Here is an 18,100-nt window from a genome sequence, read left to right as displayed (position 1 = left end):
TCCAAGTGTCACCATAGACCCCACCCACCTTGTTACCCGCCCTTTAATAATAATAACAAACACAAACACGTGTGTCAGGTTCACTTCCTTCTCACCCAATTACACCCCAATGTAGAATATCAGTGAGGTAGTGACTACACTCTACCATCCCCCCCAATATAACTCCATAGTGGGCTCGCCCAGCACAGCTGCACATATAAACACAGACACGTGGGATGTCCGTGAGGCTCAGGCGGCTAAGACACACTTAGTTCTCCGCCAATGAAAACAAGCCGCCACAGGAAGACTCAGCCAATCGAGGAAAAGCAACCTCTGTGTGCAGCCAATGAGCGTGCAGCTTTTGATTTAAGAGCTGCCGGGTTGGCGGTTATACCAGTAACCATTGTGTGTGATCCGTGTGGAGAGAGTCGAGCCTTGCAGGTGAGGTAGATGATTGAGATGTGGCGGTGCGGTACCGATCATTCGGGGTGTACCGGAGCGGTGTGTGGAGGAGATGAGGGCTCCGAGCTGTACTGGGGGCGGCTGGTTAGTGGCTGTGCCCCTTCCTCTACTTGGGTTTCCCTCGGATTATCCCCCTTATTGGAGGGGTGAAAGGTCAGAGGTCAGATCTTGTGCTCAGTTCTGATTAGGGAGTGTAATATGGAGGCTCGCGACTCTTCACCTTCTATAAAGTCTCTTACACATTGCGAAGACTCCCTTGCCTCTGAAGCCTGATCTGTTTGTATTGCACTCCATTGACAGGTGGTGAGAAAGCAATGTGATGCCTCCTTATGACCTGTTACCCTACTTTTGCTGCGGTTGTGGGCATGCATTGGTGGCACTGCTTCATTTTCCTTTAGTTTGTTATACAGGATTTATGTTGCGGCAACAGTTTACGCAGCACTTCCAACATCTATTCTAGTGGGATTGCTACAGGTCAGGTGACCTTGGCCATGAGTTGCAGCATATAAACACCCCCTGTCCATGTCACTGCCTATTGCAGCTTAAAGAGGAAGTAAAGCTTTCTTTAAAAAAAAAAAAAACCTGCTAGAGAGGCATAATGAGCTAGTATGCATAGCATACCAGCTCATTATGAATTTCTTACCAGAGATCAAAGTCCCTGAAGTGACTCGTTCCTCACCTCCGCCATTGATACCTGAGTTACTTCTGGGTATCGCGGCTCCGGAGCTGCAATGATGTCACTCCTGCACATGTGCCGTAGACATCAGTGTAGTCTTTTCTGCAAATATCTCCTAAACCGTGTAGATTTTGGAGATTTGTTGCACCTACAGGTAAGCCTTAAAGGGGTTGTAAAGGTAAACCCCCCCCCCCCCCCCCCCCCCAAGAGGCTTTCTCCACACCAGGGAGAAAGCCTCGCATTACTGTGTGGAGTTACAGACAGAAGAACAGGAAGTGAGGATTTCTCAGAAGAAATGAGGACATTTAAAAGCAAAATGCAAGGATGAGGTAAGTGAAGGAGGACTGCACTAAGGTAAGGGAAGCTATTTAGGGATTTTTTTTATTTTGTTTAACCTTTACACCCCCTTTAATCTAGGCTTAGCTTACCTGTAGGTTAAAGTTGTCTATGGGTTTACAAGCACTTTTTAGGGTGGTAGCAGTCAGCAAAATAACTTAAAGGGATTGTAAAACTTTGTTTTTTTATTTTCTAAATAGGTGTGTGTGTGTGTCACTTCCTGTTCTGACTGACTAACCCCCAGCCAGAACGGCTTGAATGATGAGGGCAAGCTTACTGAGGAGGAACAGGAAGTGAGACATTCAGACAAAGAGAAACATTTAGAAGGAAAGGGTTAGTGAACCAACATAAAGGAACCTATTTATACAATAAAAAAACAAACCTTTACAGCCCCTTTTTCTGCCTCTACAAGCACAAGTCTAGAAGTGTCCCTACACACACATAGGCATTACAGAAGCGCACAGCAGTGGTTGTTAACTTATGTGCTAAAGGGGATCTCATTGGCATCACCAAAGGGCTGCACATGATGATCAATATATGTAATGCTTGTGAGGACTGTTAGACTCTGGCCTAATAAAAGGCTTTGAGGGTCCGAGTTTTGGAAGACTATCTAAAACTGGGACAATGTTCCAGCAGACTAGTGGATATCAATGTTCCCACTACAGACTACTTGGGGCAGCACATTGTATACTGAAGGCCTGTCGGTTGGTCACCAGAGGTTTATAAGGGGTTGGCAGGAAAACGGCCATCACAGTTCTTGGCTGGTGTTGGGAGGGCTGCTGACAGCTTGACTATTACTGCTGTGGAAAGGATGTTTTGGTGTCTGTCCAGTTGTCTGCAAATGTAATAGTCTCTTGTAATTACTACTTTAGTTTTCAATAAAGTAAAGCATGGCAACCGTCATCTTCATTGACCAAGAGAATGGAGACCTTTCTTCCACCACCCTGTCCAAGGATCGCCTTGCATCAACAAGCTCTGGTGAGTGTTTGGTGACTTGTACTCAGTTTCAAGCCCATGACTGAATTTTAGCAAAGATCTGTTTCAAGGCAATTCATTGCTGCAGTTCAATGTTGCTTAAAGTAGATCTAAAGTCAAAACATCTGTTTTGTATAGAGTAATGGTGGGTTAGAACGCCTGTAAGGTATTTTGCTGTGTACCCTTGGAGATTTCCCTTCACTTGTCCTATAGCAAAACCGGGAAGTGGTGAGAATCTAGTTACCAGAACTAGTGTCCCTATTAGCATGTATCTCCAGCAGGGGTCAAGTCCTGGGGGGGAAAAAAGTGTGGGAACTCCCACCCAAGATCCACTCCCCCACCAAAAAAAAATGATACGCTCATATGCATAATTACTAAACCGCATTTTTTTTTTTTCGATCCACTGTACCTTAGTAATCCAAGCAAGCTCTTTCTAAATCCCGCGATAACTCGCGGCAGAGCTCCGCAATGTCTCCTGGGATAATGTCAAAAGCTCCCAGGAGACATTGCGGCATCGAGAAAGTGACAGAATACCCGCACAGTACCCGATGAATCCATATACAAGAAGCGGCCAGTAACAAAGGATTACTAAGGTTCGCCTGCCCCTGACAGTGACTCGAGCTGGGCATCGCCGCTTGGTGAAGGATTTGCTTGGGCGGCTCGGCTGCTCTAGTCCTGCAAAGGGAACTGCGTTCCTGCTGTGAAAAAAGTGCAGGAACTCCGTTCCCACAGGACTTGAGCCCTGATCTCCAGCATTCCTGTTCTGGCAGCAACCCAAAATGTGGATGTTTCCTTTTCAACAAAAATGGTGACAAATGGCTGAGGAATCTCAACCGGGGCACAGACCGGAATAAAAGCCTTGCAGGTATTCCAATTGCTCTCCAGTCTATCAGACTAGTTCTGCCTTTACTACTTGTGAGATTTGTTTAAAGTAGTCTGTCTTTGGTCCTGACATCGTATAACTGGAGCGCTTTTTTTTTTTTTTTTCTTTTTTCTTTTTTCCTCCTCATAAGACCTCATGCTTGCCTGACCCCTACTGCATTAGTGAGGTAGCATTAATTGGTGAGCATACTAGGGTGGTAAGCTAGCAAGATGCACGCACTCTGCCCTATATGGGGCAACTTGCCAGTGGTAAAGCACAATTTCAGTCACACCTTTCTACTGAGGTAAATTAAACATGGCAATTGGACAGTGTTGTACCACCCTTGAGCTGGCATCTAGCCCTCTGGTGTGAGATCCTGGTGGTTTGTGGGCAAAATGCATAGGGGCATCAAATGTTATGAATGATTAGGGTAGCATACACCAAGGGCGAATGCCTGGAATGCAAGACTGGTTATGCCTTGACCTAACATGTCCACAAACTACGGTAAGGAAGTGGATCCAAGACCAGTCACCCTGCACAAGAAAGGGGTAGCAGTAACTGGGTCTGTATCACAAGATTTTTACAATGTAAAGGGGACGTACAGATGTATTAAGTGTAATGCACAATCTAAGCCTTTATATTTAACTTTTAGGACAGATATTCTGCAGCACAATACAGACGGGGTTAATTACTGTTTCCCCAAAATAAAGACCTAGCATTTTTTCCAGGAGGGCTGCAATATAAACCCTACCCTGAAAATAAGACCTAGTTCTAAATTCTTGTGGAATCCTATCTATTACAGTAATGTACAATGTGTGCATTTCTGTAATATAATTGTGGGGAAGAGCTCCAGCGGGTCACAGAAGCGCAGGGTCGTGCTGTAATGAAGGTACTTGGCACAATTGTATTACAGAAATGCACACATTGTACGTTATATACTATCATAATATAATGGATTATAGGATTTTACAAGCATTTTAACTTGGTTCACACTGGGGATTCCTGTCAGGCAGGGGAAGAGGAGACTGCACAGTACATGGTAAAACCTACCCTGAAAATAAGCCCTACTGTGTTTTGTTGCCAAAATTATTACAAGACCCAGGCTTATTTTCAGGGAAACGTGTTATAGTAACATTACTATTTAACCCCTCTCCTAAACGCTGCATGGTAGGGAAAGTTAGGTGGGATATTTTAAGCATGTCAAAGTGGTGTTAAGTAGCAGTTCTTTTTACTTTAATAACCACATTTTAAAAGTGTGTGTGTGTGGCTACAAAAGTGGCAATGCACCAGTAATGACAGCTGTCACCAAATAACAAGCCAACAGCAGAAATGCATATGGTCTATGAGGGAGGGTATACAGGTGCAGTTAACTCTGTTTGAACTGCTGCCAGCCCCTTTTTTGTGTCCTGCATTCATTTCCCATTCACCTTGGAGACAATGAACGGTCTGCATGTTTTGTATTTTGCAGGATTTATTACCTTGGCTAGGGTAAAGGAACTATGGGATGCCCAGAATCAATTGATTGCAGGAACCTCTATTTACTCTTAGAGCTTCAGCACAATGATCGCTCTCTCAGGCCCCTTTTATATAGCAACAAAAATGGGGAAAGTCTAGTGCTAGCTGACCTCTTGACTACTGCTCCCAGTCAGCCCTCCTGACTCCACTGCCCATGACATCAGTCTTACTGGCTCTACATCCATTCCAGTCTGCTCCAGCATGCTTTCTCAACTGTCTGGCCCTCACCAGCCCTCCCAGAGACTTGCCTGGCAACACTAGTTGCTGTTGTCTGACTACTGTCCAGATCCTTCTTTGTTACTTGTCTCCAACTTGCACTCAGGCCCAATGTCACCCCCTCAGACTGGGGATTGCCTCAACGGCCCTGACAACCTAGAACTCCAGCTTCTTCCACCCGACAACTCCCCAACTGGGCTTACCCTCGGTACATCAAGGAGACCTGCCAATCCTAGTTGGAGATTGGTCAGGGCTCCTTCAGACTGCTTCACCACTCTTCCCTTCCTCATCTAGAAGCGGGGGGGGGGGGGGGGGGGGTTGTAACAAAACAAAAAATCCAAGTGGCCAGTCTACTCGGAGCCACTCCCAACCTACACAGATCAAAACTAACAGGCCTAGCTTCCTGCTAGGCCTGTCTAAATTTACCTGCTCTGACAAGTCGCCTAGTACCTACCTAATTTTATTTTTTCTTTAAAAGGAAACCCCCTTTTGAAAATTAATCCAGGAAAGGTGTTTGGCAGCTCTGGAACTGTGGTAAAGCCAAGAAAAGTTCTGGGAAATGTTAACATTGCAGTTCCACAGAAGAAAGGACAACTTGGCGTGAAGAATTCTGCACCAGTTACTAAGCAGGTACTGCTCTTCTGACCAGTCTTTACACACATGAAAACTTGCTAGACTGCTTTTTTTTTTTTTTTTTTTTTTTTTTTTTCCCCCCCCCCCCATCTCCAGGGGATGCTTGGGCAGGCACTCAGTTCATTGGCCAGAATATTGACTTATTCTGGCAATTTGAATATATGCTAAACATACCAAACATACCTAGCATTTAGGAGCCTGTAAAAACTGGAGTTGGTGTAACCACTTCAGCCCCGGAAGGATTTACCTACTTCCTTTTTACTTTCTGCTATAAAACCTAGCCAATAAAAATATGTAAAACAAACTTCAATTTAGGCCAATTTGTATTCTGCTACATATTGGCAAAATTATAGTGGCTACAAAATGGGGGGGGGGGGGGTTATTTTTTGGGATAACCAGTAAAAATACACACTGGCATTGTACAAATGGCAGGGAAGGGGTTAAATGTGTGAAAAGATTTGGCTCATGTATGAGGGCATGATGTTGCCAACATCCCTATGTCAATGCAAAAAATGGATACCTCTAAGTGAGGTGGGACTTTTAGGGCAACCAAAAAAGTGTTGGTGACAACTAGGTCATAAAAATATAGAGATGTATTACAAATAATCAAGACATAAATACTTCACAATATAACAACATTAAAAGTGAAAAATTTCTGGTTTAGAAAAATTGCTGCTAAAGGATCATCATGTACCCCAGGGCAAAACTAAGGGTATGGGTGGTCGTGGAAACCCTGGGGTACATGATGATCCTTTAGCAGCAATTTTTCTAAACCAGAATTTTTTCACTTTTAATGTTATATTGTGAAGTATTTATGTCTTGATTATTTGTAATCTCTATATTTTTATGACCTAGTTGCCACCAACACTTTTTTGGTTGCCCTAAAAGTCCCACCTCACTTAGAGGTATCCATTTTTTGCAGGGGTTAAATGTGTTCCCTGGATGTTGACTAACTGTATGGGCGGGCTGCCTGGGACAACACAGATCAGTTTTTCCTACATAGCAGAAAGACAGACAGAATCTGTCATCCCCCCTGACAGAACAGAGATCTGCCTTGTTTACTTTAACAGATCGCTGTTCTGTCTCTGCAGGGAACGATTGCCGACAGCCGGTGTTCAGTCACATATGGTGACCCATCACATTTAACTCGCCACTGTAGTGCGCATGCATGACGCCGCCATATGCGTTCAAACACTTTTACGATAAAACGGGACTCTAAAAAACATCATAGTGTGGTGGAAGTGACATCAAACACAATAAAATGCGTTCCACTTATATTGTTGCGTTGTGGTAGCGTGCCCAGCCTTAGCGTGCCCAGCCTTAACCAATCGCAGAACCTATGCCCCAAACGTCAACTAATTTTACAGCAGCTCTAGTAAACGGCCCATGCCACCCTATGCTGCTGCAAACATTAACCAATGATACAGGTCCTCTAGTAAACAGCCCATCCCACTCTATGCCTATATTAAAGAGATGGTGATCAGATGTTTGTGTTTTATAACATGCTATGCAATCACATTATGTGAAAGCAGGATTAAATGGCACCCCCTCTTAAGCTGAATGTATAAACTGGCATTCATTGTGTAGCACTACCCCGAAGTTGCTGCTGGTTTAATTTTGGGCCTCGACTCTGCCTGTCAACCCCCAGAATTTGGCTCGATCCCCCCCTTGGCACAAATGGAGGATAATGTGATTGTGAACCCCCGAATGGTTTTTGGAGTCCACAATGATGCCACACAATGAATGTAGTCAAATATTGTTACCTTGTTGTTTACCTTCCACACAGCTGCTACAGTCCCACACACGATATGGCTTAGCCAGTGATAAGGTGTTTAGAAGAATAGAACAATGGTTATGCAAGGAACATGAATTGCATACAGCTCTGTAAAGATCAATGGAATACAGTTGGCTCAGAATATCCCTGCAAATCAAACCCAAATAGCTTTATCTGAGTGGGAGTATGGTGGAGGAATCTCTCAATGCAATGTCGGCACTGGGACACCTCTCCACCAGGTCTTGCAAAAAAATAATGCAATGCGAGCAGTTATAATATGAACTCCCAACTGTATGGCTCCCTTAGTGGACAGTTCAATTGGTGCATGTCCTGTAGTAATCACTTGTGAGAAATGGAGAAAACTGGTGGCTGTTAAGAGTCAATCTTCTGCTAGCTCCATTGGTGCACTTATTTGTATTCCAATATACTGGGCGGAAGAAAAGGCAAACACTTGATGCGCACAATTGTAGTGGTAAACTGAATGCTAATTCTCCCAAGGCATCGTATCGCCCTCAGGAGGCAGTGTGTCCCTGCTTGCGGTGCTGCAGACGCCAGCAAGCACAAGTGAAATCTATGAAAGTTGCACTCCGAGTCATTTAACATATGTTGATGGGCCAAGTGCCTGCTCACCAAACAAGGCCTCGCTAGGCTGGGAGGTGGCATCCCAATAGCGGGCTGAGTCCGCACTTGTCTAAGTCCTCCCATCAGGCTGTGCGTGGTGCATTGTAGTACAGTGGGCAATGTAGTCTCAATTCTGCCCACATTAGTATGGTTTCTGTCTCTGATGCCACAATGCCCATAACTCCTTATCCATGAATAATCAAACCAGACAAGCTTTACTAGTCTAGCATAAAATGAACACCAGAGGGAGCCAAATTTATAATTGACACAAATTGCAGTCTATTAAGATGCATGCAATGGTAACACCTTGCTACAATTGTATGTATTCTGTAGATATGATTTCATTGTTAATAATGTTGCTTTGACATTTTATTCAGCTGTAGCTGTGCATGCTCCCACCACTTTTACACATGCCCGGTCTGTACCGTGCAAAATTGTTGGAAGTATTGGTCCTGGAACACATAGCGCAGTGTTTGCATTGTCTAACGCCACTTCCATGACATTATCTGATGGCTTCACTGGTCTGTATTGTCGCAAAACTTTTGGAACGCATAGCGCCAATTCATGCATGCACAGTGCAAAATTTCTCAGCGGAATGTTGCTTCCGTAACCAAATGTGATGGGTTACAAAAGTGACGTTACAGTGGCGGACATGGAGTCCGCCAGACCTGCTGACTCCTGCATGGCCTATGGTGATTTGCGCAGCCAGGCCAACCTGCTGCAGTGGCTGGAGTTGGTCTGCAGTGTTGGAATACGTTCTACCGCTGCCTGGGAATTTAGATTACACTGTAAAGGGACCTTTGATTAAAACTTCTACCCTTATTTCCAGGCTTCTGAAGCGTGCATCAAGCCTAGCAAACAGAACTACCCTGAGATTGAAAAGTGTGTTCCTTATGATCCTGCAGGTAAGATTTTTTTTTTTTTTTTTTTTTTTTTCTCCAATTGCTTGTTTAATTTTGAGTGGGAATTCTAATTAAAACTTTGAAATAACTTGAACCATTTGGGACTGGCTTGTACTGGTATGACTTTCTTTTTTTAAGAAAGCTAGACATCAGTGAATTCGGTATTGCAACAATTTTCAGTCCTGGCCAGTAATGAGGAACACAACGTACTTGATTAGCAGTTGGACAAAGCTGTCACATGCATTTTTTTTTTTTTCCTAGATTTTGAAACCTTTGATGTCCCAGAAGAGCACAAACTGAGCCATCTCTACCTTGGTGGTACCCCCCTGTTCGTGCATGAAAAGGAAGCAGCAAAGTTTGCTCTCTTGATCCAGGAGCCAGCTCCAATGGATATTCCAGTCTTTAGCTGGGAGTCAGGTTGGTTTCTAAAAAATGTAACTTCATGCTCTATGCCCTGTGACATAAGTAACTTGCAGGCACCACAAGAACACTTATAGTTTATAAAATCTGCTGTCAAACTTGACAAACCTCCAAATGCTCTGCTGCTGTGAACCACTGTCTTGAATGTGGTGACATTCCCAGCAGACTGAACTACTGACACTTGGACATGTGCTAGAGCAGACTATTCTGAAGAAGTTGGTTTGGCAGCAATTTCACAGGCACATGTGAGTATTGATTGCCTAGTTATCTGGTATACAGGTCCATGGCAGTGGACACTAGCTGGGGATCAAGTCCCTGAAGGCGTTCTAGGTGAAGATTGGACCCTCTGCAGCAAGACTGACATGGGTAGCCTGCTTGTGTCATAATAGCCTAGTGCCCTGCACTACCTATGGTGACAGTGGAGTATGTGTGCTGTTCCAGTGTCTTTTAGCCCTTCCTGCTGCTGAACCTCATGTACTGCTATGCTTCTGTGTTTTCTGCAACTTATGTTTTGCTCCTGCATTTAACAGTGCAGTTTCTGGGTTGTTTGTGTTTAGTCACAACTTTACAGCTGTGACATGCAAGGGGAACAAGTTGGGCAGTTCAGGAAGTGGTTCTCATGTCCTGGGTGGTGCTTCACTTCTCCTTTCACTGTCTGGTTCACATTCGAGGAGTGGAAAATTAGGTGGGTCTCGGCTGCAGTGTTGCATGTTGCTACAGAGGTGTGTGTGTGTGTGTGTGTGTTCTCCACTAATTTGTTTTTTGGACAACCTTTATGGTAGATTCGTCAGGCTGCTCACTGTATGATGTATGCTAAAATATAATTTTTCAGCAAATAAGTTTTGTGACGGGGTCTTTGTTGGAACAACTTGTATAAATGATATGGTAAAGCTTCAGATGCATGAATTGTATAGGTTCAGTGCTCTTTTTATACTTGTGTACACAAAATGGAGAATATAAAGTGCTTTGAAAAAATATTCATACCCTTTTTCCACCTTGTCAAGTTGGAGCCAAAATTGTATTGGTATTTTATGCGATAGACCAACACAGTTGTGAAGTGGAAGGAAAATACACAGCACCACTATGTAAGGTCTGATGCCCTTTATGCAAAATATATTCTTGAATTCCAGGGCAGCATCCGAGAGATGGGCTCCTCCCTGAAACGGGAAACGCATTAGCCCACCTTCTAAATTTCAGTCTTGCCTGCATGCCTCAGTTGTTTCCTCCAGACCCACAGGAGCTGCAAGAAATGTGTATTTTACCTCGTCTCTGTGCTAGTAGCAGGAGGCCCCTTGCCAGCATCCCATCCAGCGGGCCTTGGGAGGGCAAGCAGGAGCAGCTATTTTGAGGAAAAAAAATTGCTCTGCCTGAGATTTCACCCCTACAGAGGGGTCTGCAATCATCTCTGTGCTTGATTCCAGGCAAGGACCCTGGAGGAAATGAAAACAAAGCCAAACGTGCTTCATGCAACCACCAGTTTCCACCTGAAAACCAGCAATGCATAGACAAAATGGTGGCTAAAGAGTCTCAAGGTTATCTGCTCAACACTCTTAAAGATATTAAGAGCACCATGGCTACGCTTGCCTATTGAGGCTAGAAACTCCAACTAATGCTAGTCAAGCTTGCACGCCATCTACCAGTAGGACATGCATCTTAACGGGTAACAAACAGGATTCGGATGAATCTGAATCGGAAGATGGACTTTGCTCAGACTCTGAAGAGGAAGATCTGGCCTCACAGGGCAACTTTTTTTCTTCAGAAGACACGGACAGTGACAGCTCACTCTACATAAGATGTACAAAGGGCTGCAACTTAAAAAAAAAAAAAAAAAAAACCAGGCAGAACCTGGGCCAAATGCCCCAAAGGGGATGCCTCCCTAGCCAAATTTAATGAATAAATCTGACTTGGCTTCCGATGATGCAGGTACACTAAATGATCCCATGGACAAGAAAATGGAGGCCCTTTTAAAAAGAGCTTGGGAAGCAGGGGCTGTGAATCTGAATCCAGCAATGCCTTCCACCTGCACCTTGCTAAAATGGTTAACTCTGCTCCAAGAACTGCTAGAAAGCGACACACAGAAGAGCTAATAAACCATCCCCACACTGACAAAAGCAGCAGCTCTTTTGGCAGACGCCTCAGCTGAAACTGTAACTTTCTTCAAGAGCCATAGCACTTCTCAACTTAACCCAAAGAGAGCCCTGTGGCTGAAGTCTTGGAGGCCTCATCAAGAGGGTGAGTTCTGTTCAGAACAACCTCCCTATATCCATCAGGGAGATGTTGGTTCTGGGTCTGACATCAATACCAGCAGTCCAATGGGCAAAATGCCGTCTTAAGACCCCTATTAATATTTCTCTTTAAATCTGATTTGGCCAGGATGTTTCTGTGAAGAGGTCGCTGTGGTGGGGGTCCACACATTTTAAATCGAGGTCTGGCTTGGTCATTTCCGATCTCACGGAAATTGACCAGACGCAAGCAGTTTGGGTTGAAGCTCACCTAGCAGGGCAACCTGCTCTGGAGAGGTGGTCCCCAGGAGAAGCCCAGGCATCAAACTGGAGAGCTTATGGAAAAAGCTGGTTTTGGAAGAATTCTATGCCTTGGCTAAGTCATCACATCCTGATACACTCAGCCAACGCCACAGCAGTGGCTTATGTGAACAAGCAAGGGGGCACAAGAAGTCCTTCCCTAAGTCACACCTCCAATCAGATATGCAGAAGGGAACCTGCTGTTACTGGGAGCAGTCCATCAAAGGGGAAGCCAACCAAGTAGCAAACTTTGTCAGCCACCAGGAGATCACCCAAGAGGAATGGGTATTGCACCCAGAAGTGTCGAGAAATTTACAGCACGAAGTTCCAAATGTATGCCTCTAGGAAAAATGCTCAGGTGAAGCGTTTCTTCTCGCTAAGCCAGCAAGATCAGCCTCTAGGGATGGGTGCTCTCCAAAATCCTTGGAATTTCAAAATGCTATGCCTTCCCTCTGCTTCGGAACACAGAACTGATATTGATCACGCCATACTGGCCCAAGAGCCTGGTGCTCAACTCCTCAGTCTCTCAGAACAGCCATGGCTTCTACCTCACAGGGCAGACCTGATATGTCAGGGACCCCTGACAGGCCTAAAACAAGAGTTTCAAATGGGCGGCCTGGTTACTGAGGACGTCTTAAGCTCAAAAGGACTCTCGGATAAAGTGTTGGCAATGCTTCTGAGTGCCAAGAAGCCAAACACCAGAGCCATTTACAGAGACCTAGAGGAAGTTTAATGGTTGGTGCACTGAAAAAAGGCCAAAAATGGCTACACCAACCCATCCTTGAATTTTTACAGCAGGGTACTGATAAAGGGCTAGCACTCGGTACACTGAAGGTTCCAATTGCAGCACTGACAGTGTATCTGGAACCGACCCTACAAGTGGACTTGTTTTGGTCTCTTTGCAGGGCATTTGGCAAAACTCCCAAGACCCAAAATGTTCCACATGGGATTTGTCAGTGGTGCTCCAGGGGATCATCAAACATCCCTTAGCCGCTACAAGATGCGTCTTTACTACTGACTCCAAAAACGGTTTTCCTTGTAGCCATCACAACAGCACCTAGGATAGAAGAAATACAGACTCTAGCTGTTTTCTACAGCTTCATGATCAAATTTTGTCCTTCAAACAGATCTGGGATTTACTCCAACAGTGATGTCAACTTTTCATAAATCCCATGATGTAGTCCTACCTTAATTTTGCAGTTCACCAAACGACAAAACAGGAATGAAGTCCTCATGTCAGGAACTTCTAAAATACTGAAGTAAACTCCTAACGAATTCAGAACATCAGATGCTCTGTCCTGTACGCAGGCCAACTGAAGGGTAAACGAGCGTCCAAAAAAGACAATGGCCAGATGGATCAAGGCAGCCATATTGGCGTTCTACAGTGTTATGGAGAACACTAGGGGTGCAACGGATCAAAAAACTCACGATCGGATCGATCCTCGGATCAGGAGTCACGGATCGGATCATTTTCGGATCGGCAAAAAAAAAAAAGGGTCCGTTTTTTCATTGGTCCAAAAAAAAAAATTATATATTTATATTATATTTTATTTATATATATATATATATATATATATATATATATATATATATATAAATAAAATAATATATTTTTTTTTTTGGACCAATTAAAAAAAAGGAACCTTTTTTTTTTTTTTTGCTGATCCGAAAAAAGAGCACAATAGCAATTCACAGGGGTGGATTAAAGAGGAAGCAGGTGAGGCTGTTTGGGACTTAAAGTACAATCTTGATGTTTTTACAGCAAAAAAAAATTATATATATATATATATATATATATATATATATATATATATAATTTTTTTTTTGCTGTAAAAACATCAAGATTGTACTTTAAGTCCCAAACAGCCTCACCTGCTTCCTCTTTAATCCACCCCTGTGAATTGCTATTGTGCTCTTTTTACCCCCTTCCCCCCCCTCCTCTCACACCAGTGCTTCACTGCTAACATTCCCATTCAGCTTGCTAGAGCCCAGTGCACAGCGTGACACGCCTCCCCGGGGAGGCGTGTCACGCTGGGCTCTGGCAAGCAGACTGGCTGCCGCTCCGGAGCTAGGCCGAAGCCGGGGACTTTCCTAGGCCTAGGCTCCGGAGCGCTCCGCGGATCGCGGGGTGTGCCGATTCGAACGGGGTGGCCCGTTCGGATCACGGATCGGTGACGATCCGTTACACCCCTAGAGAACACTGCCAAAAGACTTGGGCTTGGCAGAAAAGGCAGCCACTCCAGAAAAATCTGCAGGGCTGCAACCTGGTCAAGATGCTCGACCTTTGTTAAGCATTACAGGCTGGATCTGATTTCCAGCCAGGAACAGGCTTTCGGTAGGAAAGTCCTCCAAGCCATTGTTCCACCCTAAATCTGGTGTTATCCTCAAGGGCTGACCTGGAAGACTGGGGGGGGAGAAGCAAAGTTAGTTTCTTACGGTAACTGTTTCCAGTAGTCTTCCAGGGCAGCACAATCCCACCCTAAAATGTTTAACCTTGTGGGGTTGTGTTTTATCATGTTTCAGATTCCTGCCTTTGGTTCTCGTGGATGACTGACCAGGGACCTGAGGGACCGCCTTTTAAAGGCAACATCTTTCCTGTGCGAGAAGGGGCTCTATCTAGGCTGCCCTGGAAGACTACTGGAAACAGTTGCCGGTAAAAGGAAAGATGTGGGGACAGGCTCAGAAAATATGGATTGGGGGAACCTCTGAAAGAGAATCTACCTCAACACTTATCATTCCATTTTGGACTAAGGCAGTGTTTCTCAATTCCAGTCCTCAGGCCCCCCCAACAGGTCAGGTTTTCAGGATTTCCATTATTTTGCACAGGTGATTTGATCAGTTTCACTGCCTTAGTAATCACCACAGCCTTTTCATCTGAGGGAAATCCTGAAAACCTGACCTGTTGGGGGGGCCTGAGGACTGGAATTGAGAAACACTGGACTAAGGTGAGGTGTACCATCTATGCTGATTTTTTGGGATATTTCCCCAATAGTTAATGCATTTTACACATTTAGAGGCAGTTTGGTTATACTGAATGGCCTTGCACCATTGGAAGTCCGAGAACGTGGTCTGCATCTCTTATGTTGAGCTTTTTTTAACAAATGTCTTGTGTAAAATGTAAGGGTGATCCCTTTTTTGTTTTTGGGGTGTTAAAGTTCCAAGCAAAGCATGGTCCTTTTGGACTTAACAATCGGGATATAGCTCTTTTGTAAGATTATATGAATATGCCCCTCATGGGGGGGGGGGGGGGGGGGGGGCGGCGGTTAGCATTGCTTCTGAGCATGCGTGTTTGTACTTTTGTTTTTGTCTGACGCACTTGTGTACGCACGATCGGAAAATTTTAACGCATACTATCTCTAACATTTGGGGGGGGGGGGGGTAAATCTGACAATTGTCCGCTGGAGCCTACAGTTGATTTTCGGAAAACCCAGCCATCGGATAAATCCAGTTGGAAAATCTGTGTACAAGTCTTAAAGTGGAGGTTCACCCTATAAAAATATTCTAACACTACATCCAGCCCAGTCCTGCATATAAAATGACACTGACTTTTTTTTTTTTTTTTTCTTTGCCGTAGATGGCGTTTAGCTGTGGAATTCACCGCGGCTTCCGGGTAGGGAATCCCGCGGGAGTGGGCGTTCCTATTGTCATGCCAATTGATTGACATGACAATAGGAACGCCCACTCCCGCGGGATTCCCTACCCGGAAGCCGCAGTGAATTCCACGGCTAAACGCCATCTACGGCAAAGAAAAAAAAGTCAGTGTCATTTTATATGCAGGACTGGGCTTGATGTAGTGTTAGAATATTATTTTTTTTTATAGGGTGAACCTCCACTTTAAGAACTGTTATGCATTTAGGAACTGATTTGGCCACCTTTTTGCTAGCGCAGTTCAGGGAGAGGAACTGTGCGATTTAGTAGGGTGCAGGTCCTCGGGCCAGCCCTGAAGGTCTTGGGAGTGGGTGGACATGGCCTTCTGGCTTGGTTCACCTGCTCTCATGGGGGCTCCCTTCGGGGGAGCTCCACCTAGTACCCGGAGGGTTCTGTTTCGGCAGAGCCTCCAAGGAAGTTGGGTCTGTGTCAGCTTCGGTTGCTCGGACCACTGTACTTCAGTCCCTGTCTGGAGCCTAACGCCCCGGGGTCAGGGTTTGGCTCTTTTTTCACAGGAGGACCACTTGACGTAGCACCTGTCTGCACGTTTTTGTGACCACTCTTTGTGTGCACTTTTTTTCTGCACTGGGTGAAGTTTTTGGGTGTTGCACATGCCATAGGCTTTTCCAAAAAAAAAAAAGGAACTTTAAAGCTGCTTCACCAGCTGGGATTTGTTTTCCTAGCTACTTTTAGTGACTGACTGGACTAAGAGGGCTTGAATCATCTTCCTTCAGTAATGTTTAATTGGACTCCATTGTTTACGGGTGGGTGTAAACTAGGGCTGAAACAACTAATTGATTTATGAAATTAATTGATTACAATTTTCATAATCGATTAATCGGCCAGTAATATAATGGGGTTAAAACTAAAATTGGCCCTTTTTATAGTACAAAAAAGCAAATCGCTACTGTAATTACTTTCACTGTCCCACAGTAAAAAATGAACCCCTTACAGTAGCGAGTATTTGCCCCTTTTTGTACTTTTGTTTGTTAGCCCCATTATGTTACTAAACATCTCAGGCCTGGGTCACACCTGTTTGGTGCTTTTTGCAGAAACACTACAGTTCATTTACATGTTTTCCTATGGGACGTGTTTTTTTTTTTTTTTTTTTTTTTTTTTTTTTTTCCCCCCCCCCCCCCAATATACTTCAATGGAGAAGCTGCAGAAAAGCATGTAATCTGCCCAACAACAAATTTGCCCAAATTTTTTTTAAATGCAATTTTTTTTGTTTTTGGCTATTATCCGATCGAAACAATAATCGGCCAACTAATCGATTATGAAAATCGTTGGTTGCAGCCCTAGTGTGAACCACTTTTATGTAATCTTTTATATCAGAAGCTTGTACCTCCTGCGGATTTGTTTTTATGATGGTTGTGTATGAACATTGGTTTTTCAGCCTTTCTAAACAAAGTAACTCATAATGTTAAGGGTGCTGAAAAATGTTTCAGGAATCTCTATAGAGATTAATGTTTTTGGAAGCATTTTAACCACTTCAATACCAGGCACTTTTGGCCATTCCTGCCCAGGACAGCTTTCAGCGCTGTTACTTTGACAATTGCGCAGTCATGCTACCCAAACCAGATTTTATAATTTTTCTTCCCATAAATGGAGCTTGCTCTTGGTATTTGATCACCTCCTAGGGTTTTTTATTCTTGCTAAACAAACTAAAAACCAACTTTTTTTTGAAAACATGTCTTTGTTTCTGTCATAACATTTGTTTTTCCTCCTTGATTGATATGTAGAATTGATGGGCACTGACAGGCAGTGGTGGTCAGCACTGAGTTACTGACAGGTTTGATTGCTAGGCGCTTTGCTGCTGAGGGGACTGTGCTGATTATCAGCACAAACCCCCCCCCCCCCCCCCAACAGAGCAGCCGATTGGCATGCGCCAAACCAACTGCAGAGCAGGTAAGTATAACATGTCTTGCCTAGAAGAATTACTTTACAATTTCCTGTTTGGCGAGGAACTCCATCTCTCAGGCTGCCCTGGAAGACTGATTAATACTTTCACATTGTATCTAGATGTCCAGCCTTAAGTTGTACAAGTAACTTTTTTTTTTTTTTTCCCCCCAGATATTTCAAGCACACTACCATCTTTCCTAACAACCTTTGATGACATCACACTTAATTTACCACAGATGGTAGACTGTTAGCATGTTACTTTGTATGTTACTTTGTATGGTTTTTATTTGTATCTTTAAATAAACTGACTTTATAATCCTGTAATGGTTCCTCTGCTAACTTTTTCAAGGAGTTCAATGAATTCACTTTACCAACATCTTGATTCTGAATACAGGTTGGTCTCAAGTCAAAGCTTGCCCCACAAGGTATCTGGCTTTTGGGAGTTGACGGTGTTTGTTTATTGTCACCCTTCCCAGCAGAGTTCCACTTTGCCAGATATAGAATAAAGTTTTGGCATGTGTCACATGTGAGTGCAAACCTCACATTTTTGTAAATGTGTTTTTGTGACAACACCAAAATTACACTTTACATTTTAGCAAAGTAGTGAGTGTACAGCTTTTATAAAAGTGTAAAATTGCTGTCCCCCTCAAACGCTGC

The 18,100-nt window shown here is 44.1% G+C and overlaps 1 protein-coding gene across 1 annotated transcript; it reads left to right on the top strand.

Annotated features, from left to right (window-relative positions):
* The first annotated feature begins 315 nt into the window (after positions 1-315).
* Positions 316-17,767, top strand: LOC120932383 (securin-like). Its single transcript, XM_040344722.1, has 6 exons — positions 316-420; positions 2,326-2,431; positions 5,500-5,651; positions 8,879-8,954; positions 9,213-9,368; positions 17,615-17,767. The coding sequence occupies exons 2-6, from the start codon at positions 2,344-2,346 to the stop codon at positions 17,692-17,694; spliced, it is 552 nt and encodes a 183-aa protein (XP_040200656.1). The 5' UTR covers positions 316-420; positions 2,326-2,343; the 3' UTR covers positions 17,695-17,767.
* The last annotated feature ends 333 nt before the right edge of the window (positions 17,768-18,100 follow it).

The sequence above is a fragment of the Rana temporaria genome, chromosome 3 (genome assembly GCF_905171775.1).
Source record: "Rana temporaria chromosome 3, aRanTem1.1, whole genome shotgun sequence".
Classification (NCBI taxonomy): domain Eukaryota; kingdom Metazoa; phylum Chordata; class Amphibia; order Anura; family Ranidae; genus Rana; species Rana temporaria.
Note: the sequence above shows the minus strand (reverse complement) of the source record. Positions and strands in the feature narration are given on the sequence as shown.

Coding starts and splice junctions, on each gene's coding strand:
- LOC120932383 (XM_040344722.1), top strand. CDS start 2,344: ATGGCAACCGTCATCTTCATTGACCAAGAGAATGGAGACCTTTCTTCC. Junction 2,432..5,499: donor CCTTGCATCAACAAGCTCTG/GTGAGTGTTTGG, acceptor TTTCTTTAAAAG/GAAACCCCCTTTTGAAAATT. Junction 9,369..17,614: donor AGTCTTTAGCTGGGAGTCAG/GTTGGTTTCTAA, acceptor TTTTCCCCCCAG/ATATTTCAAGCACACTACCA.